The sequence below is a fragment of the Siniperca chuatsi genome, linkage group LG17 (genome assembly GCF_020085105.1).
Source record: "Siniperca chuatsi isolate FFG_IHB_CAS linkage group LG17, ASM2008510v1, whole genome shotgun sequence".
Classification (NCBI taxonomy): Eukaryota; Metazoa; Chordata; class Actinopteri; order Centrarchiformes; family Sinipercidae; genus Siniperca; species Siniperca chuatsi.
Window position 1 is genome coordinate 954,224 of NC_058058.1, and position 18,635 is coordinate 972,858.

General features: G+C 43.8%; 3 protein-coding genes across 3 annotated transcripts in view; 1 reads left to right on the top strand and 2 right to left on the bottom strand.

The window, feature by feature from the left end:
* Window positions 1–202: 202 nt before the first annotated feature.
* On the bottom strand, window positions 203–2,652 carry LOC122864710. Its single transcript, XM_044172323.1, has 3 exons — window positions 2,638–2,652; window positions 1,207–1,770; window positions 203–1,137 (listed from the first exon to the last, which is right to left on the bottom strand). Exons 1-3 carry the CDS (start codon window positions 2,650–2,652, stop codon window positions 643–645), a joined length of 1,074 nt encoding a protein of 357 aa, XP_044028258.1. The 3' UTR covers window positions 203–642.
* Window positions 2,653–3,051: 399 nt separating this feature from the next.
* On the bottom strand, window positions 3,052–12,504 carry LOC122864552 (exopolyphosphatase PRUNE1-like). The gene is made up of 8 exons (XM_044172106.1): window positions 12,284–12,504; window positions 7,496–7,600; window positions 7,132–7,343; window positions 6,858–7,042; window positions 4,985–5,143; window positions 4,694–4,788; window positions 4,346–4,507; window positions 3,052–4,083 (listed from the first exon to the last, which is right to left on the bottom strand). Exons 1-8 carry the CDS (start codon window positions 12,320–12,322, stop codon window positions 3,571–3,573), a joined length of 1,470 nt encoding a protein of 489 aa, XP_044028041.1. The 5' UTR covers window positions 12,323–12,504; the 3' UTR covers window positions 3,052–3,570.
* A 5,445-nt stretch (window positions 12,505–17,949) lies between these two features.
* The window catches only part of mindy1 (MINDY lysine 48 deubiquitinase 1), a gene marked incomplete at its 5' end in the record, with an annotated part of 14,483 nt that continues 13,797 nt past the window's right edge, over window positions 17,950–18,635 (top strand). The window contains 1 exon segment of the mRNA XM_044172324.1: window positions 17,950–18,337. Within this exon segment, the coding sequence (XP_044028259.1) occupies window positions 17,950–18,337 (388 nt within the window).

An 18,635-nucleotide genomic window follows, 5' to 3' on the forward strand; every position in this document is an offset into this window, starting at 1 on the left:
AGCCTGAAGCTGTGATCGGGTTCATATTGAGTAAATAAGACGTAAGCAGGAGCCGGATCACCTGAAGCTTTAGCACTTGTAATGAAACCTTAAAATCCATTTTAAAGCTGTCAGGATCAGTGTAACACAACCGGACCTGAGAGTCCACCACAGACCTGAGTCCTGAAGACAAGCATGAACGAACATTTCAAAATCTGCAACATGAAAGTTACCAGTTTTTATTAACGTGACGAGAAAAGTTGGAAAAGTCAGTTTTACAATCAAGCTTTTCAATCAGTCGAGCGTTTTAAGCTCTGGCACCACATGACGGTCGCTGATAAAAGACCTGCTCGTGTACATCTGTACTCTGGTGTGTGATCAGGATCAGAACTAATAACTGATCAGCTGATGATTTATTTATTGTTTTTGGCATGAAAATGTCGAGATTCAAACACACAGTTGTGGCTCAGATGTCTGTCGGTTTTAATCTGACTAACTTTAATCTGACTAATTTTAATCTGACTAACTTTAATCTGACTAACTTTAATCTGACTTACTTTAATCTGGCTAACTTTAATCTGGCTAACTTTAATCTGATTTACTTTAATCTGATTTACTTTAATCTGACTAACTTTAATCTGTTTTACTTTAATCTGACTAACTTTAACTAACTTTAATCTGATTTACTTTAATCTGGCTAACTTTAATCTGATTTACTTTAATCTGATTTACTTTAATCTGGCTAACTTTAATCTGATTTACTTTAATCTGATTTACTTTAATCTGATTTACTTTAATCTGACTAACTTTAATCTGTTTTACTTTAATCTGACTAACTTTAATCTGGCTAACTTTAATCTGTTTTACTTTAATCTGGCTAACTTTAATCTGGCTAATTTTAATCTGTTTTACTTTAATCTGTTTTACTTTAATCTGGCTAACTTTAGTCTGGTTAACTTTAATCTGACTAACTTTAATCTGTCTTACTTTAATCTGACTAACTTTAATCTGTTTTACTTTAATCTGACTAACTTTAATCTGGCTAACTTTAATCTGATTTACTTTAATCTGGCTAACTTTAATCTGATTTACTTTAATCTGACTAACTTTAATCTGTCTTACTTTAATCTGACTAACTTTAATCTGGCTAATTTTAATCTGTTTTACTTTTAACTTTAATCTGCTAATTTTAACTTTAATCTGGCTAATTTTAATGGCTAATTTTAACTGTTTTACTTTAATCTGTTTTACTTTAATCTGGCTAACTTTAATCTGACTAACTTTAATCTGGCTAACTTTAATCTGTTTTACTTTAATCTGTTTTACTTTAATCTGGCTAACTTTAATCTGGGTAATTTTAATCTGACTAACTTTAATCTGGTTAACTTTAATCTGTTTTACTTTAATCTGGCTAACTTTAATCTGGCTAACTTTAATCTGTTTTACTTTAATCTGGCTGACTTTAATCTGGCTAACTTTAATCTGATTTACTTTAATCTGGCTAACTTTAATCTGTTTTACTTTAATCTGACTAACTTTAATCTGGTTAACTTTAATCTGATTTACTTTAATCTGGCTAACTTTAATCTGGCTAACTTTAATCTGATTTACTTTAATCTGGCTAACTTTAATCTGATTTACTTTAATCTGGCTAACTTTAATCTGGCTAACTTTAATCTGTTTTACTTTAATCTGTTTTACTTTAATCTGGCTAACTTTAATCTGGTTAACTTTAATCTGTTTTACTTTAATCTGTTTTACTTTAATCTGTTTTACTTTAATCAGATTTAACTTTTAACTTTAATCTGACTAACTTTAATCTGGTTAACTTTAATCTGTTTTACTTTAATCTGTTTTACTTTAATCAGATTTACTTTAATCTGGCTAACTTTAATCTGACTAACTTTAATCTGACTAACTTTAATCTGGTTAACTTTAATCTGGCTAACTTTAATCTGACTAACTTTAATCTGACTAACTTTAATCTGGCTAACTCTTAATCTGGTTTAACTTTAATCTGACTAACTTTAATCTGACTAACTTTAATCTGGCTAACTTTAATCTGGCTAACTTTAATCTGGCTAACTTTAATCTGACTAACTTTAATCTGGCTAACTTTAATCTGACTTTTAATAAAACAAAGAATCAAAACTAAAAATCTGTAAAAAAAAATAATTTTTTAAAAATCCCAAGAACATTAATATCCGCCTTCAGACAGCAGAGAAAACAGATTTCTGACGAGTCGACAAAGTAATCTTAACTCGAGGTCCACTAACTAGTTCAGGATCTTTGGACCCGCAGCGTCACAGCGACGTGCGACGCTCGCGCTGATCGGCAGCATTTAGTTACTGAGCGCCGAGAACGACACTTCTGGTTTGATGTCCTGAACCTTAAATACTCATCACCAACCTTCCTGTCCTGTGTTCACGTCTCAGTCTGGACTTTAAAAGGGTTTCTGTTCTTTTTAATGTAATGTTTTAAAGCATTATGTAAAAAAGCAGCTGCCTTTGAGGAATATGGACTCTGTCATGCAGAGAAACGGCGGAGATCGTTTCAATCAGTCTTATGAGAAACGATGAACTGAAAAAACTCTCAGGTGTTTGTGGCTCATTCCTCGCTCACCTGCAGGTGTTTTACTTAAGTTCAGATTCAACGTACTTTGAGTATTTCCATTTTATGCAACTTCATACTTCTACTCCATCTCAGAGGCAAATATTGCACTTTTTACTGCATCTGTCCGACGGCTTCAGTCACTTCACAGATCACAGTGTTTCATCCACTTCCTGTCCGGTGGAAACCTCGTATCTCCAGGTGTTTGTGACGAGCTGAAGGATGAAGAGTTTCCTTCACGTGCTGAGGAAACTCCTCCTCCTCCTGAAGCTGAATAAACTCTTTAACCCCCCCTCGGATCAGCTGGGAAACGCATCGTCACAGAGCTGAAAACAGGCTGTTTCTCTGATACGTGGTTCTCACAGGACGGCGACGCTGCAAACACGTGACGATCTTATAGACCATGATGCATTGCTGCAGGTTAAACTACCCAACAGGATATAAAGCAGTTAAAATGAGCTCAACCTGAAACATCTGCAGCAGTAAAATGCAACACACACATGAATCCAGAAACATCAGATATAATAAACACTGACAGGAAGCGTTTTACAGTCAGCTGATAATACTTATATACTTTTACTGCAGTGAGGTTTTGAATACTCGTAGTGGAGTACTTTCACAGCGTGGTGTCGTACTTTTACTGCGGTAAAGGATGTGAACACTTCTCGACTGAAGTTGGCTTTTCAGACCCTTTCAGTGTAAACTCAGGTGGCCTCCTGCGGATCATAATTTTATTACGTCTTTTGTTTTGTTTAAATGTCCGCGGAAGTAAAAAGTTAGTAGAATTAAATTAAAGAACCTGCGTTCCTTCTCACGAGGACGTGAGAAACGGTTGAAAGCTGTGGAAAAAGATGGAAAGTGGAATTTGAGTTAAGATTATTTTTTAGATTATTTTTCTCAAACTACCATTTCTAAGGTCAAGAATGAATATGGAGTCCGCCATATTCTTCCTCCTCCTCCTCCTCCTCCTCCTCTTCCTCTCTACTGGCCACTCCCCCCCTGCTCCTCCTCCACCCCTCCCATCCTGTTGAACTTCTCCAGTAAAGCTTCCTGGTTGAAGCCGCCGTCCAGCGGGCAGCCGTCCACCAAACTGTTCATCGGCACCGGAGGCGTCGTCCTGCCGCAGTAATCCTCCTCCACGTTCCCATAATCCTCTGCTCCCAGCTGCAGCCGCCGCTGGTGGTGACGAGAGATGGAATAAACATGAGGCGGGCGGTCGTCGGCGAGGTCGGCCGGCGACTCTGCGCTGAAAGGAAACGTGTCAGAGATCATCATGTCCGATTGGTCGAGTTGGTCCTCCAGCTCCTCCTCGCCGTCTGCCCCACAATGCACCTCTCTCTGCCACCAGTCAGACAGGAAGTGTGCGAGGACAGGAAGGAGTTTTCTGCGAGAGGCCAGAGCGTTGCCTTGGTGATAGGCCAGGATGTCCTTATATGGGCTGCTGACAGGAGAGAGGCTGGGGGCGGGGCTTGTGTTCAAGAGGGCGTGGCTAATCTGGAGAGATATGATGCAAACGCAAACATATTAATTATCACAGTGATGAGGACCGTGCAATATCTTATTTTAGCTCTAATCCCAATCCTAATCAGAATCTTGATTCTAATTCTAATCCCAGTCCTGATCCAAAACCAGTTCCAGATCTAATATTAGCCAAATCCAAATCTATTCTTATATCAACTGTGATCCCAATTTCAAACCTTTTAATTTTAAATCTAATCCTAGTCCTAATCCCAACCGCCGCCACACCCACACCTACCTCCTGCCTGTACTGCGAGCTGGAGCTGTAGACCGCCAGCTGCCTGACGGGCTCGTCTGATTGGTCGCTGAAGGAGATCGTCATGGCGACCACAGCGTCCAGCCGGTGCGAGTGGCAGAAGTCGCAGAGCTCCTGCCGCAGATTATTCCTGCGTAGAAACGACTGAAAGCAGGGACGACATGACGGGGGGGACACGTCACAACATGCAGCTACTAACTAACTCATCGTTATTATCATGTTCGAATTATGATTTGGGTAATTAGCATTACCGCTAATAGCCAATTTATGACTTAAATCTTATTAGTTATGACCAAAAAACACTCAAATTATTAATGAGCGTATTTTTACATCCAGACTCGCGTAGACGGTGCTGACAGCTACTCTCACGTCGCCCCCGGCAACCATCTTCATGTCCTTCAGGAGGATCTGCTCTGTGGAGAGACCTGACGCACACACTTTCACTGCAGCAGAGTGTTTTACCTGATTTGGTAACTGATTAGTCCAAAACACATCCTGATGAAAAAGTGAAAACCTGAATTTTTCATTTCCTATGATGGATAGCAGTTTCCAGGTAAGTGATTTGGCTAGTAAGCTCTTTCAGGTATGAAAGTACCTTCACAGATTTCCCCGTGTGTTTACCTGACAGGTCAAACTTTGCTGTGTGCAGGGAGGTGTGAAGAGCGCCTCTGTGTGGCAGATCAGGGAACTGCATCTGCAGCAGTCGGACCATCTGACTGTCTTTGACTGTCCCTTTACCGACCTGAGGAGACAGATTTACACTGTCCACCACCATCACACCTGCAGGGCACACGGGAGACACAGTCACACCTGCAGGGAGGGCAGGAGACACATTCACACCTGCAGGGAGGACACACATGGGACACATTCACACCTGCAGGGAGGACACACAGGAGACACATTCACACCTGCAGGGAGGGCAGGAGACACATTCACACCTGCTGCAGGAGGACAGGAGACACATTCACACCTGCAGGGAGGACAAACAGGAGACACATTCACACCTGCAGGAGGGCACACAGAAGACACATTCACACCTGCAGGAGGACAGGAAGACACATTCACACCTGCAGGGAGGGCAGGAGACACATTCACACCTGCAGGGAGGACAAGAGACACATTCACACCTGCAGGGAGGACAGGAGACACATTCACACCTGCAGGGAGGACAAACAGGAGACACATTCACACCTGCAGGGAGGACACACAGGAGACACATTCATACCTGCAAGGAGGACAGGAGACACATTCACACCTGCAGGGAGGACAAACAGGAGACACATTCACACCTGCAAGGAGGACACACAGGAGACACATTCATACCTGCAAGGAGGACAAACAGGAGACGCATTCACACCTGTGGGGAGGACACACAGGAGACACATTCACACCTGCAGGGAGGACAGGAGACACATTCACACCTGCAGGGAGGGCACACAGGAGACACATTCACACCTGCAGGGAGGACACACAGGAGACACATTCACACCTGTGGGGAGGACACACAGGAGACACATTCACACCTGCAGGGAGGACAGGAGACACATTCACACCTGCAGGGAGGACAAACAGGAGACACATTCACACCTGCAGGGAGGACACACAGGAGACACATTCACACCTGCAGGGAGGACACACGGGAGACACATTCACACCTGCAGGGAGGGCAGGAGACACATTCACACCTGCAGGGAGGACACACAGGAGACACATTCACACCTGCAGGGAGGGCACACAGGAGACACATTCACACCTGCAGGGAGGACACACAGGAGACACATTCACACCTGCGGGGAGGACACACGGGAGACACATTCACACCTGCAGGGAGGACACACAGGAGACACATTCACACCTGCAGGGAGGACACACAGGAGACACATTCACACCTACGGGGAGGACACACAGGAGACACATTCACACCTGCAGGGAGGACACACAGGAGACACATTCACACCTGCAGGGAGGACAAACAGGAGACACATTCACACCTGCAGGGAGGACACACAGGAGACACATTCACACCTGCAGGGAGGGCAGGAGACACATTCACACCTGCAGGGAGGACACACAGGAGACACATTCACACCTGCAGGGAGGACACACAGGAGACACATTCACACCTGCAGGGAGGGCAGGAGACACATTCACACCTGCAGGGAGGACACACAGGAGACACATTCATACCTGCAGGGAGGACACACAGGAGACACATTCACACCTGCAGGGAGGGCAGGAGACACATTCACACCTGCAGGGAGGACACACAGGAGACACATTCATACCTGCAGGGATACACAGGAGACACATTCACACCTGCAGGGAGGGCAGGAGACACATTCACACCTGCAGGGAGGACACACAGGAGACACATTCACACCTGCAGGGAGGACACACAGGAGACACATTCACACCTGCAGGGAGGACACACAGGAGACACATTCATACCTGCAGGGAGGACACACAGGAGACACATTATGTGAACGTGTCTCACCATACAGCAGCAGAGCCAGTTGTCTGTCCAGGATCTCGGGTGCTCTGGACAGAATCCGCTCCGTTACCAAAGTAGTGCATGACGCCACCATCTCCATGGTGATGGGACAGGAGAAGGAGGAGGTCCTCTCTAGCTGGTGGTGGTCGATGACTTCTACTACCGCCCCCTCCAGGCCACTGTCGGCACTGAAGAACAGGAAATAACTCTTAAACAAGATTAGCTGGAACAGGATCAGGACATTCCATGTCAGATTTTATGTTTTGAGATTTCAGACCTCGGCAGGACATTGTGGTCCACCAGTGTCAGTGCCAGCCTCCTGTCGCCATGGAGACGGGCAAGGTCCACCTCGTCTCTGAACACCAGGGTCTCCGTCGCGACGCTGGCCTCCCTCAGCAGCAGGAGGACGTCGGCTCGCAGGTGGAAGTGCGACCGTGGAACGTTGAGAACCGAAAGAGCTAGAGAACCGCCTGGAGGACCGGACAACGTCTGAGAGAAAGAGACAGATGTTGGCGATTTCAGTCTGTCCATCCCGTCACGACTACTCGTACGTCATGAAATCTCTTCCTCTGTCTGTGAAAAGTCTTGTCTGTTCTTCAGGAATCAAACCATCAACCCTCCCATCTGTCTGACTGACTCACCCTGGACAGGAAGTAGGCCATCGCCAACGATGACACCACAGAGTCCAGGTCACATGACTCACTGCCTAGGACGACATGGACTCTCCTGTTGCCGTGGAATCTGGTCTGAGGGGGAGGACACCACAGTAAGTCACATGGAAACACTCAGTTAACATTACAACTGCAATACACTGCACTGAAGTACTTAATAACGCTTAATAATAATAAAAGTCTGATTGCAGAAACAGCTCAAATCCACTGAAGTAAAAAGACAACAAACGGCATTTTCAATAATCAATTCCTACTGAAACCGTATCGGTTGTAACATTTTTAATAAAAACTCATAAACAGCATCATCAAACCCACATCCAGCGTGGCCTGTAAGATAACATATTAATATCTCGTGACTGTGGTCCCTCTAGAGTCTCCCCAGTCCAATTACATATAGGTCAGGTGACCGCTAACTGCTACATGCTAACCTCATTTTATATAAAGTAGAATGTTTGTTTGTATGCAGTACGTGTGATAGACCCCACCTTTCACCCGGCGAAGCCCCCCTTACTGTCCCGTCTCATAAACACGCTTCCTCGTCGCTGTATTTGTTAGAAAATATAACGTCTTGTATCACCGTTATGCCGATGACACTCAGATGAGATGCTGCTTCTGCTTCGACTGTGAAATACCCAGCAGCCCCGAACAATTGATCGTTTTTATATCGAAAATTTCAAATAACAAGAGCCACGATTCTATAATTAACAACAAGCTATTGGAGATGTCTGAAGTCTGATTTAAAGAACGTTGCATTTTAAATCGCAATTGCAATGTTGGTCAGAAAAATCACAACTAGATATTTTCCACAGATCGTTCATACCCGTGCAAAGGAATCGTGTTGCCATCTTTTATTCTGGCATAAAACCTGATAACAAAGCCATAAAATATACAGTAGAATTGGCTTTTAAAGATATTTTATTTGTTTTTAAAGCAGTGCGTGGACTGGCACCAGTTTAAGGTGTAACATCTGTGATCTGCCCCCCGTCTTTCTGAATGTTATCATCATTATATGACTGGTCATATTCTGTCTTCGTCATTATTTTCCTGTCTGATTGAACGTTAAACTTTTCTTTAAAAGCACTGGTTAACGTTCGTTGTCTCGAGTGGAGTCGACCGACACAAACAGAAATCTTCCCCGCGGTAACTTTTAGTAACCTCAGGGATCGTCATCGGGCCCACAGACCTTTACGCCCAGCTGAAGAGGATCGTCATGGCAGCAGCACTTCTCCCGTTTACTTTAATGTCACGTATCAAATCCAAATATTTGTTTTTGGTTCTGCGGCGCCTGGACGCTCGGCTGCGGGTCTGCAGGTCACCGAGCATGTGCAGACTGAGGCAGCTGACACATTTAATCATCTGTGTGTGCAGCAACGTTCGAGCTAAAAGCCTGGACGTGCAGTTTGTGACACAATGAATGAAAAGATGTTTAGAAGTCCTTATATCTTAATGTCTTTTAATGAAACAAGCATTTTAAAACTCTCCTCACACATCTGACTGTCTGTTTGTTTGTCTGTCTGTAAATATTTGCTTCCTGTGTGTCCTCAGCTGACTGCAGGTTTCAGGTAAACAGTGAGACTCTGAACAGCTTCAGCTAAACTCAGTAAATCACACTGAAGTTAGAACTAATAACAAATAATCTTCGCTCTCAGACACCTGATCATGTTAGAGATCTAATCACAAACATCACATTTTATAAACTCTTCCTGTGTTTTGTATGTAAAAATCTTAATTTATAAAGTAGCTAGTAACTAAATCTGTCAGATAAATGTAGTGAAGATGTGGCCGAGTGGAAGTAGAAAGTGACATGAAAAGAAAAGTACAAGTACCTCACATTTGTACTTAAGTGCAGTACTTGAGTAAATGTACTCAGTTACTTTCCACCGCTGTCTTTGAGGTCATGGTTTCTAAACTGTAGACCGGGAGCCAGAGCCTTCAGGTATCGAAGCTCCTCTCCTGTGGAACCAGGTCCCAGTTTGGGTTCGGGAGGCAGACACCATCTCCACATTTAAGAGCAGGCTTAAGACTTTCCTCTGTGATGAAGCTTATAGTTAGGGCTGGCTCAGGTGAGTCCTGAACCATCCCTTAGTTCTGCTGCTGTAGGCCTAGACTGCCGGGCGACTTCCCATGATGCACCTCTTTCCTCTCTCCTCCTCTCCCTCTCCATCTGTGTGCATTTTTATCCCATTACTGCATGTTACTAACTCGACATCTTCTCTCTCCCGTAGTTCTGTGCTTTCTCGTCTCTCTCCTCTCTCCTTCTGTCGCTTTCAGCAGGTATTAAGTCTTCATCAAGTCTTTGTGCTTTAACCTGTTAGTCATTTTTAACGGTACTTTGCATAGTTAGTGGGACTACAGTGATGATATCGTGAGGTCTGAACAGGAAGAAGCATTCAGATCTTTTACTTCAGTAGAAATATCACTCTGTCACAAGTTCTGCTCGAGGTTTCTGCCTCTTAAAGGAAGTTTTTCCTTGCCGCTGTGGCCAAGTGCTTGCTCATGGTGGGATTTATTGGGTCTCTGTAAATAATATTATAAAGAGTTCGGTCTAGACCTGCTCTGTAGGAAAAGTGCAATGAGATAACTTCTGTTATGAACTGGCGCCATATAAATAAAATTTCTTTGGGCTCCTTTAAACACCTGCTCGAAACTCACCTGTTTCACTTGCTTTACTTTAGTTTTCTGTATGTTTAGTTTCGTCTAACAGTGAAGAAACCAAAGCACACAGCCCTGATGCAAAAACAGAGAACGAATAAGAACCAGGAGGCTTTTACTGTGAAGACATCGACACACTTCCTGTCTCTCTCTCATCTATATGTACGGGAAGATCGATAAAATTAGATTTTGGTCGATAACTTTTAAGCTGATCTGTTGTTTTTGTGTGTGCGTCCGCTGAGATAGTTTCCCTTCTGATGTGGACCGATACGGTTCATTTATCTTTATCAAGAGGAGCCATGGCAACAAGTAGGAAGTGATGTCATCGCACACACTGATTGTCCACGTCAGGTTTATTATTAGCAGCTGACTCCTCTGGACTCTGCTGAACACAGATGCTTAGATTTGATCTAAAAACTTTTACATCCAAACTTCATGTAGCAGAACAAAGAACGGACGACTGGCACTAAACTGCTTCTTACTGGGAAAATGTGTCTCAGTTCTTGACTCTTAAACCTCCTGATCTACAGCCAGGGAGCCGGGGATAAAAAGCGAAACTGTAATTTAGAGATTTGCGGAGGAAGTCGACGTTTTATTGGCTGAAATCACAGGAGAAATGTGAAGAAAAGCAAATGTGAATGCTGGAAAACACGAGGAGAAGAAAGCAATAAGCAAGAAAACAATGACGCAGATCTTGATATATGACGGTAATGGCAGTAGTGTCTGTCTCCTCTCTAACTAATAAAGTTTTATTATTCTTTCTTTATAGAGACAGAACACAGATGAGAGCTTCACCTGCGGAAATAAAATTAAGTAGTCTAGGAAGTATTCAGATCCTTTACTTAAGTATAAGTACTACTAAAATACTTCACTGTAAAGTCCTGCATTGAAAATGTCACTTCAGTAAAAGTATAATCAGGAAAGTTTCATCATCACTAAAGTAAAACAGGCTGCAGCTCACAGACCAGTTCTCACGTACAGTTTAGTTGTTGCTAAATGTTTACAGCCACTAACTGCCAGGTGGAGCTGTTGTTAGCTAGCGTTAGCATGCTAACACCTGAGCCGTTCAGAGCGAAAGAGGCGATCTGGAGCTCGGCCGACGTCTCTGACCTGAAACCTGATAAACGCTGTTTAATAACGACGTCGGTCTGGAAGATTTTTAAATTACATTTCACTGAAATAACACAACGCGAGCAGATAACGTCAGTTAGCTTAGCATAGTCACATGTTTCCCTCTCATTATAAACTGCGTGAATGCTGCTAACTCTGAAACACAGATTTCTGCGTGTCTGCAGACAGAAATAAAACTAAAACATTTACACAGATTCATCTTTCAGCCTCTGAAGCTGTGATGTTTGGAAGTTATGCTAGCTCCTGATGCTACAGTGACTTCCTGTTTATGTAGCTGATCGCTCCTGATTGGACGGCGCTACAGATGTTTCCTAGCAACAGATTTACTAAAGTCTTTACTCGCCGAGACGTTTGTTAGTTAGTGAATCACTGGTTAGAAACGAGTTACTGAGAACTGAAGGACTTCCTGTTCAGGCTCGCTGAAGGTTTATCATGATCTAATTAACCAGAACAGATCCAAAAATAATATTATATATTATATATATATATAATAAAAAGAATTGCTCAAAAAATAAAATTGTTATTAGTTCATAAGTCAAAAGAAAAATATTCTTTGCAACGAACAAAAAAAAAAAATGGCTCGAACAACGTTGTTTCTTTTCCTTCTGTGTTTGTTTTGGAAACACAAACTTTTAAATAAACTGAAATCACTGAAATCAATAAAGACGAAAGATGATGAGAAACACACACACACACGCACACACGCGCACACACACACTCACACACACACACACACACACACAGAGCAAAGAAGGGTCAACTTTCATATTCATGCACTCTGACAATGCGTGAATATGAATGTGTGTGTGTGCCATTAGATTAGAAATGTCAGTCTATTTATGTCCTGCACACACACACACACACACACACACACACACACACACACACACACACACACACACACACACACACACACACACACACACAGCTTTGTGTTGAACAGGAGAAAGAGAACTTCTTCTTCTTCTCTCTCACCTTTGCTGCAGCGCTGCTCGTCGTCAGGAAGTCGTCCATACTGTGTTTGTTTGTTTGCTTGTTTGTTTGTTTGTTTGTTTGTTTTCCTGTGAGATCCACTCGCAGTCAGATCAGTGGAGACTCAGCTGACTGCTGCTGATCTGAGGACACTAACATCCACTGTCAAATCACATCCAAAACATCAGCACTTCCTCTCTGTCCTATCACAATAAAGCCTCTGCACGGTGAGGCCCCGGTTTAAGGAGGAACGTCTCTCCGACGTAACGAGATGTTTGATATTCTGTGCAAAACACTAGTTTCTGTAACAAACTCTACATAAACTGACAGAAACTTCAGTCTGCAGTGAAAAGCTGAAACACCTCGGGGTTTCCTGTACAAGAGATAAAACTTTGTTCATCTTGAAGAAAGTTTTTGCGATTGTAGATATGACTATATAAACATAAAACTAAACTAAATATAAAGATTGTATAAACACACGATACGGAGCAACGCTCGAAAGAAAGTGCTGGTTACTCTCTACTGAATAAAGTTTGATTTAGTGTTTAGTGAATATTTCCCTCACAGTTAAAGGATATTTGACTTTATTGCAAATGTTACACACTGCAGACAGAAACAGGAAGCATGAAGGGAAACAGTGTGATGCATCTCAACGTAACAAACGCTGCAGAATGAAAGCAGGCGTCGTCGTGTCCGACAGCACAGCTTGCGTTTCACTTATGATGATACTAATGATGATAACAGGTAAATAGGCTGTCGTCTATTCGTTCTGTCAGCATTAACTACAGTAAATGTAAAGTACACAACACAACCCACGCACAACGAAACACGTCTCCGTAATAAGTTGTTTAGTCTCGTATTTCGCTTTCAAGACTTATTTTTATTCCAACAAGAAAAAAGTCACCAATCAGGTGAGTCCACCTGTTCTCAGGTCAGTTTGCCTTTTTTTCAGAAACTTTATGGAAACGTTTCTTCAAACAGAAGAGACGCTGCAGGTGAAATAATCTCACTTCGTTGGCAGTTTCTTTAGCTTATTTTATTTTTTGCATGTGAAAACGAGGTCTGGATGCTCAAAGCAGAAAATAAACAGTGTTTTTGGCTCCGTTTACCCACAATGCATTGCTGTATACAGTAATTCAAACATTATTCGGAAACATCAACATATAAATCTTTAGTTAAATAAAATGAGTGAAAATGAAAATGGGAAATAACTTGTTTTCATATTTTTGAAAATGTGAACAAAGTGTTAAATATTAAAGGTCCAGTGTGGAGCGTTTAGCGGCCTCTAGTGGTGAAACTGCAGTTTGCAGCCACGTGAACACTGCTCACCTCGCCCTCCCCTCCCAGGCGTGGAGGAGAAACTACGGTGGCCGCAAACTCGCGAACGGGCCTCTCTAGAGCCGGCGTTTGGTTTGTCCGTTCTGGGCTCCTGTAGAAACATGGCGGAGCAACATGGCGGCCTCCGTGGAAGGGGACCCGCTCTCTCTGCAGATATAAAGGCTGATTCTAAGGTAACGAAAACACAGCGACTCTTATTTTCAGGTGATTAAACACTAATAAAAACATATGAATATTATATTTCTGCCGACAGCTGCTCCTAAATGTTCCACACTGGCCCTTTAAATAAAATCAACATGACTAACAATATGTTCTTTAAGGCTTTTCTCACTATTCTCTGCATTATAAGAAGCTAAAGAATATTTAAGTTACAATAAAACTCAGCATCTTTCAGTGTCCACCTACTAAGTGCTGTTAAATGCACTGCCCCTCCTTAAATACTGTGTGGAGGCCTACTTTATGTCACCGCCTGTCCCGGGTGAGCGGGGACTACCCGCTGACTTCAATCATGGATGAATTCAGCGACAAACTCCGCTCTTTCGGTCCATCTCGGTTCATAACGTCCCCGCCCAGAGGCTTAAAGTCGGGGTTGGTTACATTTAATAACCTTGCTTAGCCGTGAGAGCGGAGCTTGTTAACGATAATCTGATTTTAACGTCGGGACTGAGCGCACCGCCCGTCAGCGTTACCGCGTAAAACAAATCTAACACACGGGACCGTGTCGAAGGTGCAGCGAAAAGGTAAAAAGTTCTTCTTAACTCATGTAAACTGTATTTCTCCCCTGAAATGGCTTTTTTGCTCTTCATATTAAGTATTTTAAAGGTATTAATCAATCAGACGGAAGCAGAGGGAACGTATCGGTTAATAAAACACTCAAAGTGTAACGGTGCTGCACCTGATATAAATTCTTGTAGTGACGCCAAACTCCATTCAAATTACTACTCGTTCCTGTCGCCTTGATTATTAGCGTATGCTCGAATAAATGACGTCTTAAATTAGTTTATTTTCTTAAATCTTTGGTTCCATATTTAAATTCGGCCCATTATTTTAACAAAACAAGTCGTTGTTAAATATCCCTTTAACATTAACTTGTTATCGGCAAGGCAAACAGCTGAACTGATAACTTTGCAAAAAGTTGACATGTTTTTTAAATAGGTACCGCTTTCTACGTTTACGCCGAATTTATCATTTTCACCTAACGAGGCCAATGGGATAAAAAAGGAACACCGCTGGCTGTGTTATCTGCGCCAGTAAACTAATTATTATTATTTTTGTAATGGAGTTTTGCGTGGTCGTCACCGAACATAGTGGGGCTAGCTGTGTGTTAGCTAACTCTTTGCCGAGCAAACGTAGTAACGAACATCTCAGTGAACACAGTGTCATCTCTAGTTCTTTATTTAGTTTGTATGTAACACGCTTTTGCGACGCACCGCCAATGGAAAAAGGCGGTTGTACTATATCGTACGTAGTTTTTTCCTAAAACAAAAAGTTCTGCGCCAGCTAGGTGGCTAACTGCTAACCCCAGGCGTTTAAAGTTGACCGGATGTGACGTCGCTGGATTTTGTTTTCGTGCCTCGCGGTGGGCGTGGCCTGTGACTCGCCCGAGTGCCTGGCTGTTGGTGGCGGAGAGGAATGTAAACAGCTAGCATGCTAGCGTCAGCGCAGATTACAGACCCGGACCCGGTGTCGGTAAGCTGCATCTTGTTAAACCGGCCGTTTGTTCCGATGTGAGCGAGGGAGGTCAGTGACGTGCCTGCGGTGCCGGCTCCCGCGGCGGAGTTGTGTCTTTTTGTGGAACAACAGCTAACTTGGCTAAGTTAGCTCGGAGCGCTAGCGTCATGTTTGCTAGCTCAGAGTTGTTGTGCCACAGCAGACAGCTGCTTAATGCCGAGCCGTCAGCTGCCCGCAGGTTTGTGTTGCTGTCAGCAGGAAGCACAGACAGCCACAGCATCAGCTTCTCACTGTGGAGCATCTTTAATGAGCTCCGAGCTCCCCATGTGGGTTGTTCTCTGACTGAGGAGCATTATGGGAAACTTAAGCACTTGTTTGGCTGACTAATGGCTGTGCTGTTTGCTGAAACGCTCTCACACAGTCCGATGAACTTGCACGGACGTTTTTCAGGCTTTTATTCCCTGCTGGATTCTTATGTGTACCCTCTGACTGAATCCAGCCTGTTGTCCAGTGGGAGATGAGGTGTGGCAAGGTCACCTGGGCGGCAGCCAGTCCCGATGCACATGATAGTGAAGCTTACACTGACAACATATAACATGTAATCAAACATCTCTAACCTTCAGCTTCCCCTCTCCATCTTTTTATCTGACTCTGTGTTCCTTTTTATTTAATGATTTGAGGTCTGAAGCTGTCGTAGTAGCTTCATAAAGATCCAAACTGTAGTTTCCAGTTTTTCTTCAGGGTTTCTCTCACATTTTGTAGCTCAGCTGGTAAGACAGATGCATCTTGTGATCAGTTTAGTTAGTTAGATGGCGGCCTAAACAATAGTCACACCTGTTAAATGTATTGCAATCTTCTGTGTAACAAAACAAAATAAAAAGTGAACTAATTTTGCTGCTATCAGCCGCGGTGCTAGACCCAGGTCTGTATGAGAGTATCACCGCAAGTGTTTTATGTTTTTTTTATCTTTATGCTTTTATCGTAGAAAGGGTTTCAGTCGTAGTCGTCTGGACGCTGTTTTCAGAATCAAGACGTTTCGGCTCCCATCCGGAAGTCATTCTCAATTGTGAAAATGGTCTGAGAACTCAGAAATGTAAGCTACTCTGTGTTGCTTAAGCCCCGCCCTCAGGGAGGAGTCTACCTGAGTATCGGTTGATTAGCTAGTTTCACCTGAAACTGACCTAATAGTTTCCATGATGGCCCAGTAATCAGTAATCAGGCCTATTGTTTTCTGGCTGCACGTTTGAAGACAGCGAGGTGAAGAGTCTAAGTAGAGAGAAGAGATTGGTTTCAGAAGAGGAGTCAGAGAAGGTTTTTTTTGTGAAAAAGAAAACTCCCTCGTGTTTGAACAGAAATGGTGGTCTGAGATTCAACCTGCCCAAAGTTTACCACAGTGTATTAACAAGAGGAGTCAAAGAAGCCATTTTTGTGAAAAAGAAAACCCCTCTTTGAACAGAAATGGTGGTCTGAGATTCAATCTGCCCAATCATATGCTAATCAGGTGCTAATTAACTTAACAGTGATGAGGAGGTGCAGCCAGAAAACAATAGGCCTGATTACTGATTACTGGGCCATCATGGAAACTATTAGGTCAGTTTCAGGTGAAACTAGCTAATCAACAGATACTCAGGTAGACTCCTTCCTGAGGGCGGGGCTTAAGCAACACAGAGTAGCTTACATTTCTGAGTTCTCAGACCATTTTCACAATTGAGAATGACTTCCGGATGGGAGCCGAAACGTCTTGATTCTGAAAACAGCGTCCAGACGACTACGACTGAAACCTTTTCTACGATGGAGCACTCCTGGACGAATGAGGGACTACACCGTCTTCGTGCTTTTATGTTTGCCTCGGTCCTGGTCAGTCCTCCACAGCCGTGTGATGTCATCTGTGGCCCGATGATGTCGTAGCGATGTCATCAGACGTGGAGACAACACGTGCGTGACATACAGTCTGCGTTACAAACTGGAAAGAATGAAAGATTCTATCCTGGTGCATTGTGGGAAACGTAGGATCCAGTGATCCTTTCCTCTCTGATGTTTTTAGAAAAACACAATTTCTAAATCAAGTCAATTTTAACAGATTGAACTAGTTAATCGCATTATTGATGAGGAAGCCAAACATGTCGCTGTTCGCCTGACAGACTCGTTTGTTTCTCCTCAGGTCTGACAGGAAGTCTGCTGACCGATCAGACGACGCTCTGCTGACAGAAGACAGAGCAGAGAAAATCCTCCGTCCCCTCCGCAAACGCTTCACCTGACAGTTTGTCACGTCTGCTCGCTACTTCCTGCCAGCAGGAGAGAAGAAGAAGAATATTTTCTGCCTTTCAGTTTATTCTCAGTATATATTTAATCCATGTCGAGGGGCTCGAACTCGTGTGAGAAACTGTACGTCATGGTCAACGTCGGATAGATAGGTGCATTTGTTTTGTGAAACCCTCAGCAGGCGGGAGACAGAAACGTGGGCTCTGCTTAAAAAGACGAGAGGTCATTGAGGTTCCCCTGGCGGCCATGTTGGGGCGTCAGCCGCTGCCTGCCACCTCCGCCTCCACGCCTCCATCTTAAATCCACGTTTCGGAGTTTGCGAACACGTTATTTGTGTATATAAGGAGTTAGTGTTTGTTCCGAGAAGCCGTCGGGCCTCGTTTCTTCAGCGTTGACTGAAATCTGATAGATCGATCAATCGGCCAATCATGGCGGAGCCCAGCTCGCAGCCGGCTGCAGCAGCAGCAGCAGCAGCAGATCTGCTGATCGAACGCAACAAAGAGGAACCGTCTCTTCCTGCGGAAGGCATCTCCAAAGGACTGATGGTAACCATGACGACGGAGGGGCCGGGCCTCACGCCGGGGTCGGAGGCCCCGAGCGGCGACGGCGGCGCCGACAGTCCTCTTCCTGCCAAAGTCCCGAAGGAGGAGGCCACGCCCACGGAGTCCTCGTCGCTGTCGTCCGAAAACGGGACGGTAACCACCGTCACCATAGAAGAAGAATCTCTGTCAGCTCTGTTAAGACACATCAAGACTGAAGGAGGACGGGACAGAGGGGCGGAGCCAGGTGAGAGGTCCGACCTGTCTGTCAGACTGAAAGCTTACCTGCCAGAATCCGTCCTGACGGCTAACTTTTAAAAGATGAAACACATTTCAGATTCCTCTCAGGTTGCTTGTGTTTATATAAACTCACTGATCAACGCTGTAGTAGCAGTAACAGTAGTTTTCCTGTCAGCCATGTTCCCTCCGCACTGCCGACTGCTGCTTTCTGTTTGTATTTCGGGAGGTGGTGGGGCCGTTAAAGGGAACACGGAGTACCGGAGGACAGAATTACTGGACTTTCTAGACCAGGATCAAGTAAAATG

Coding starts and splice junctions, on each gene's coding strand:
- LOC122864710 (XM_044172323.1), bottom strand. Junction 1,138..1,206: donor AACAGATTAAAGTAAAACAG/TTAAAATTAGCC, acceptor AAAGTAAAACAG/ATTAAAATTAGCCAGATTAA.
- LOC122864552 (XM_044172106.1), bottom strand. CDS start 12,322: ATGGACGACTTCCTGACGACGAGCAGCGCTGCAGCAAAG. Junction 5,144..6,857: donor ACTGGCTCTGCTGCTGTATG/GTGAGACACGTT, acceptor TGTGCCCTGCAG/GTGTGATGGTGGTGGACAGT. Junction 4,508..4,693: donor CCGTCTACGCGAGTCTGGAT/GTAAAAATACGC, acceptor CCCTGCTTTCAG/TCGTTTCTACGCAGGAATAA.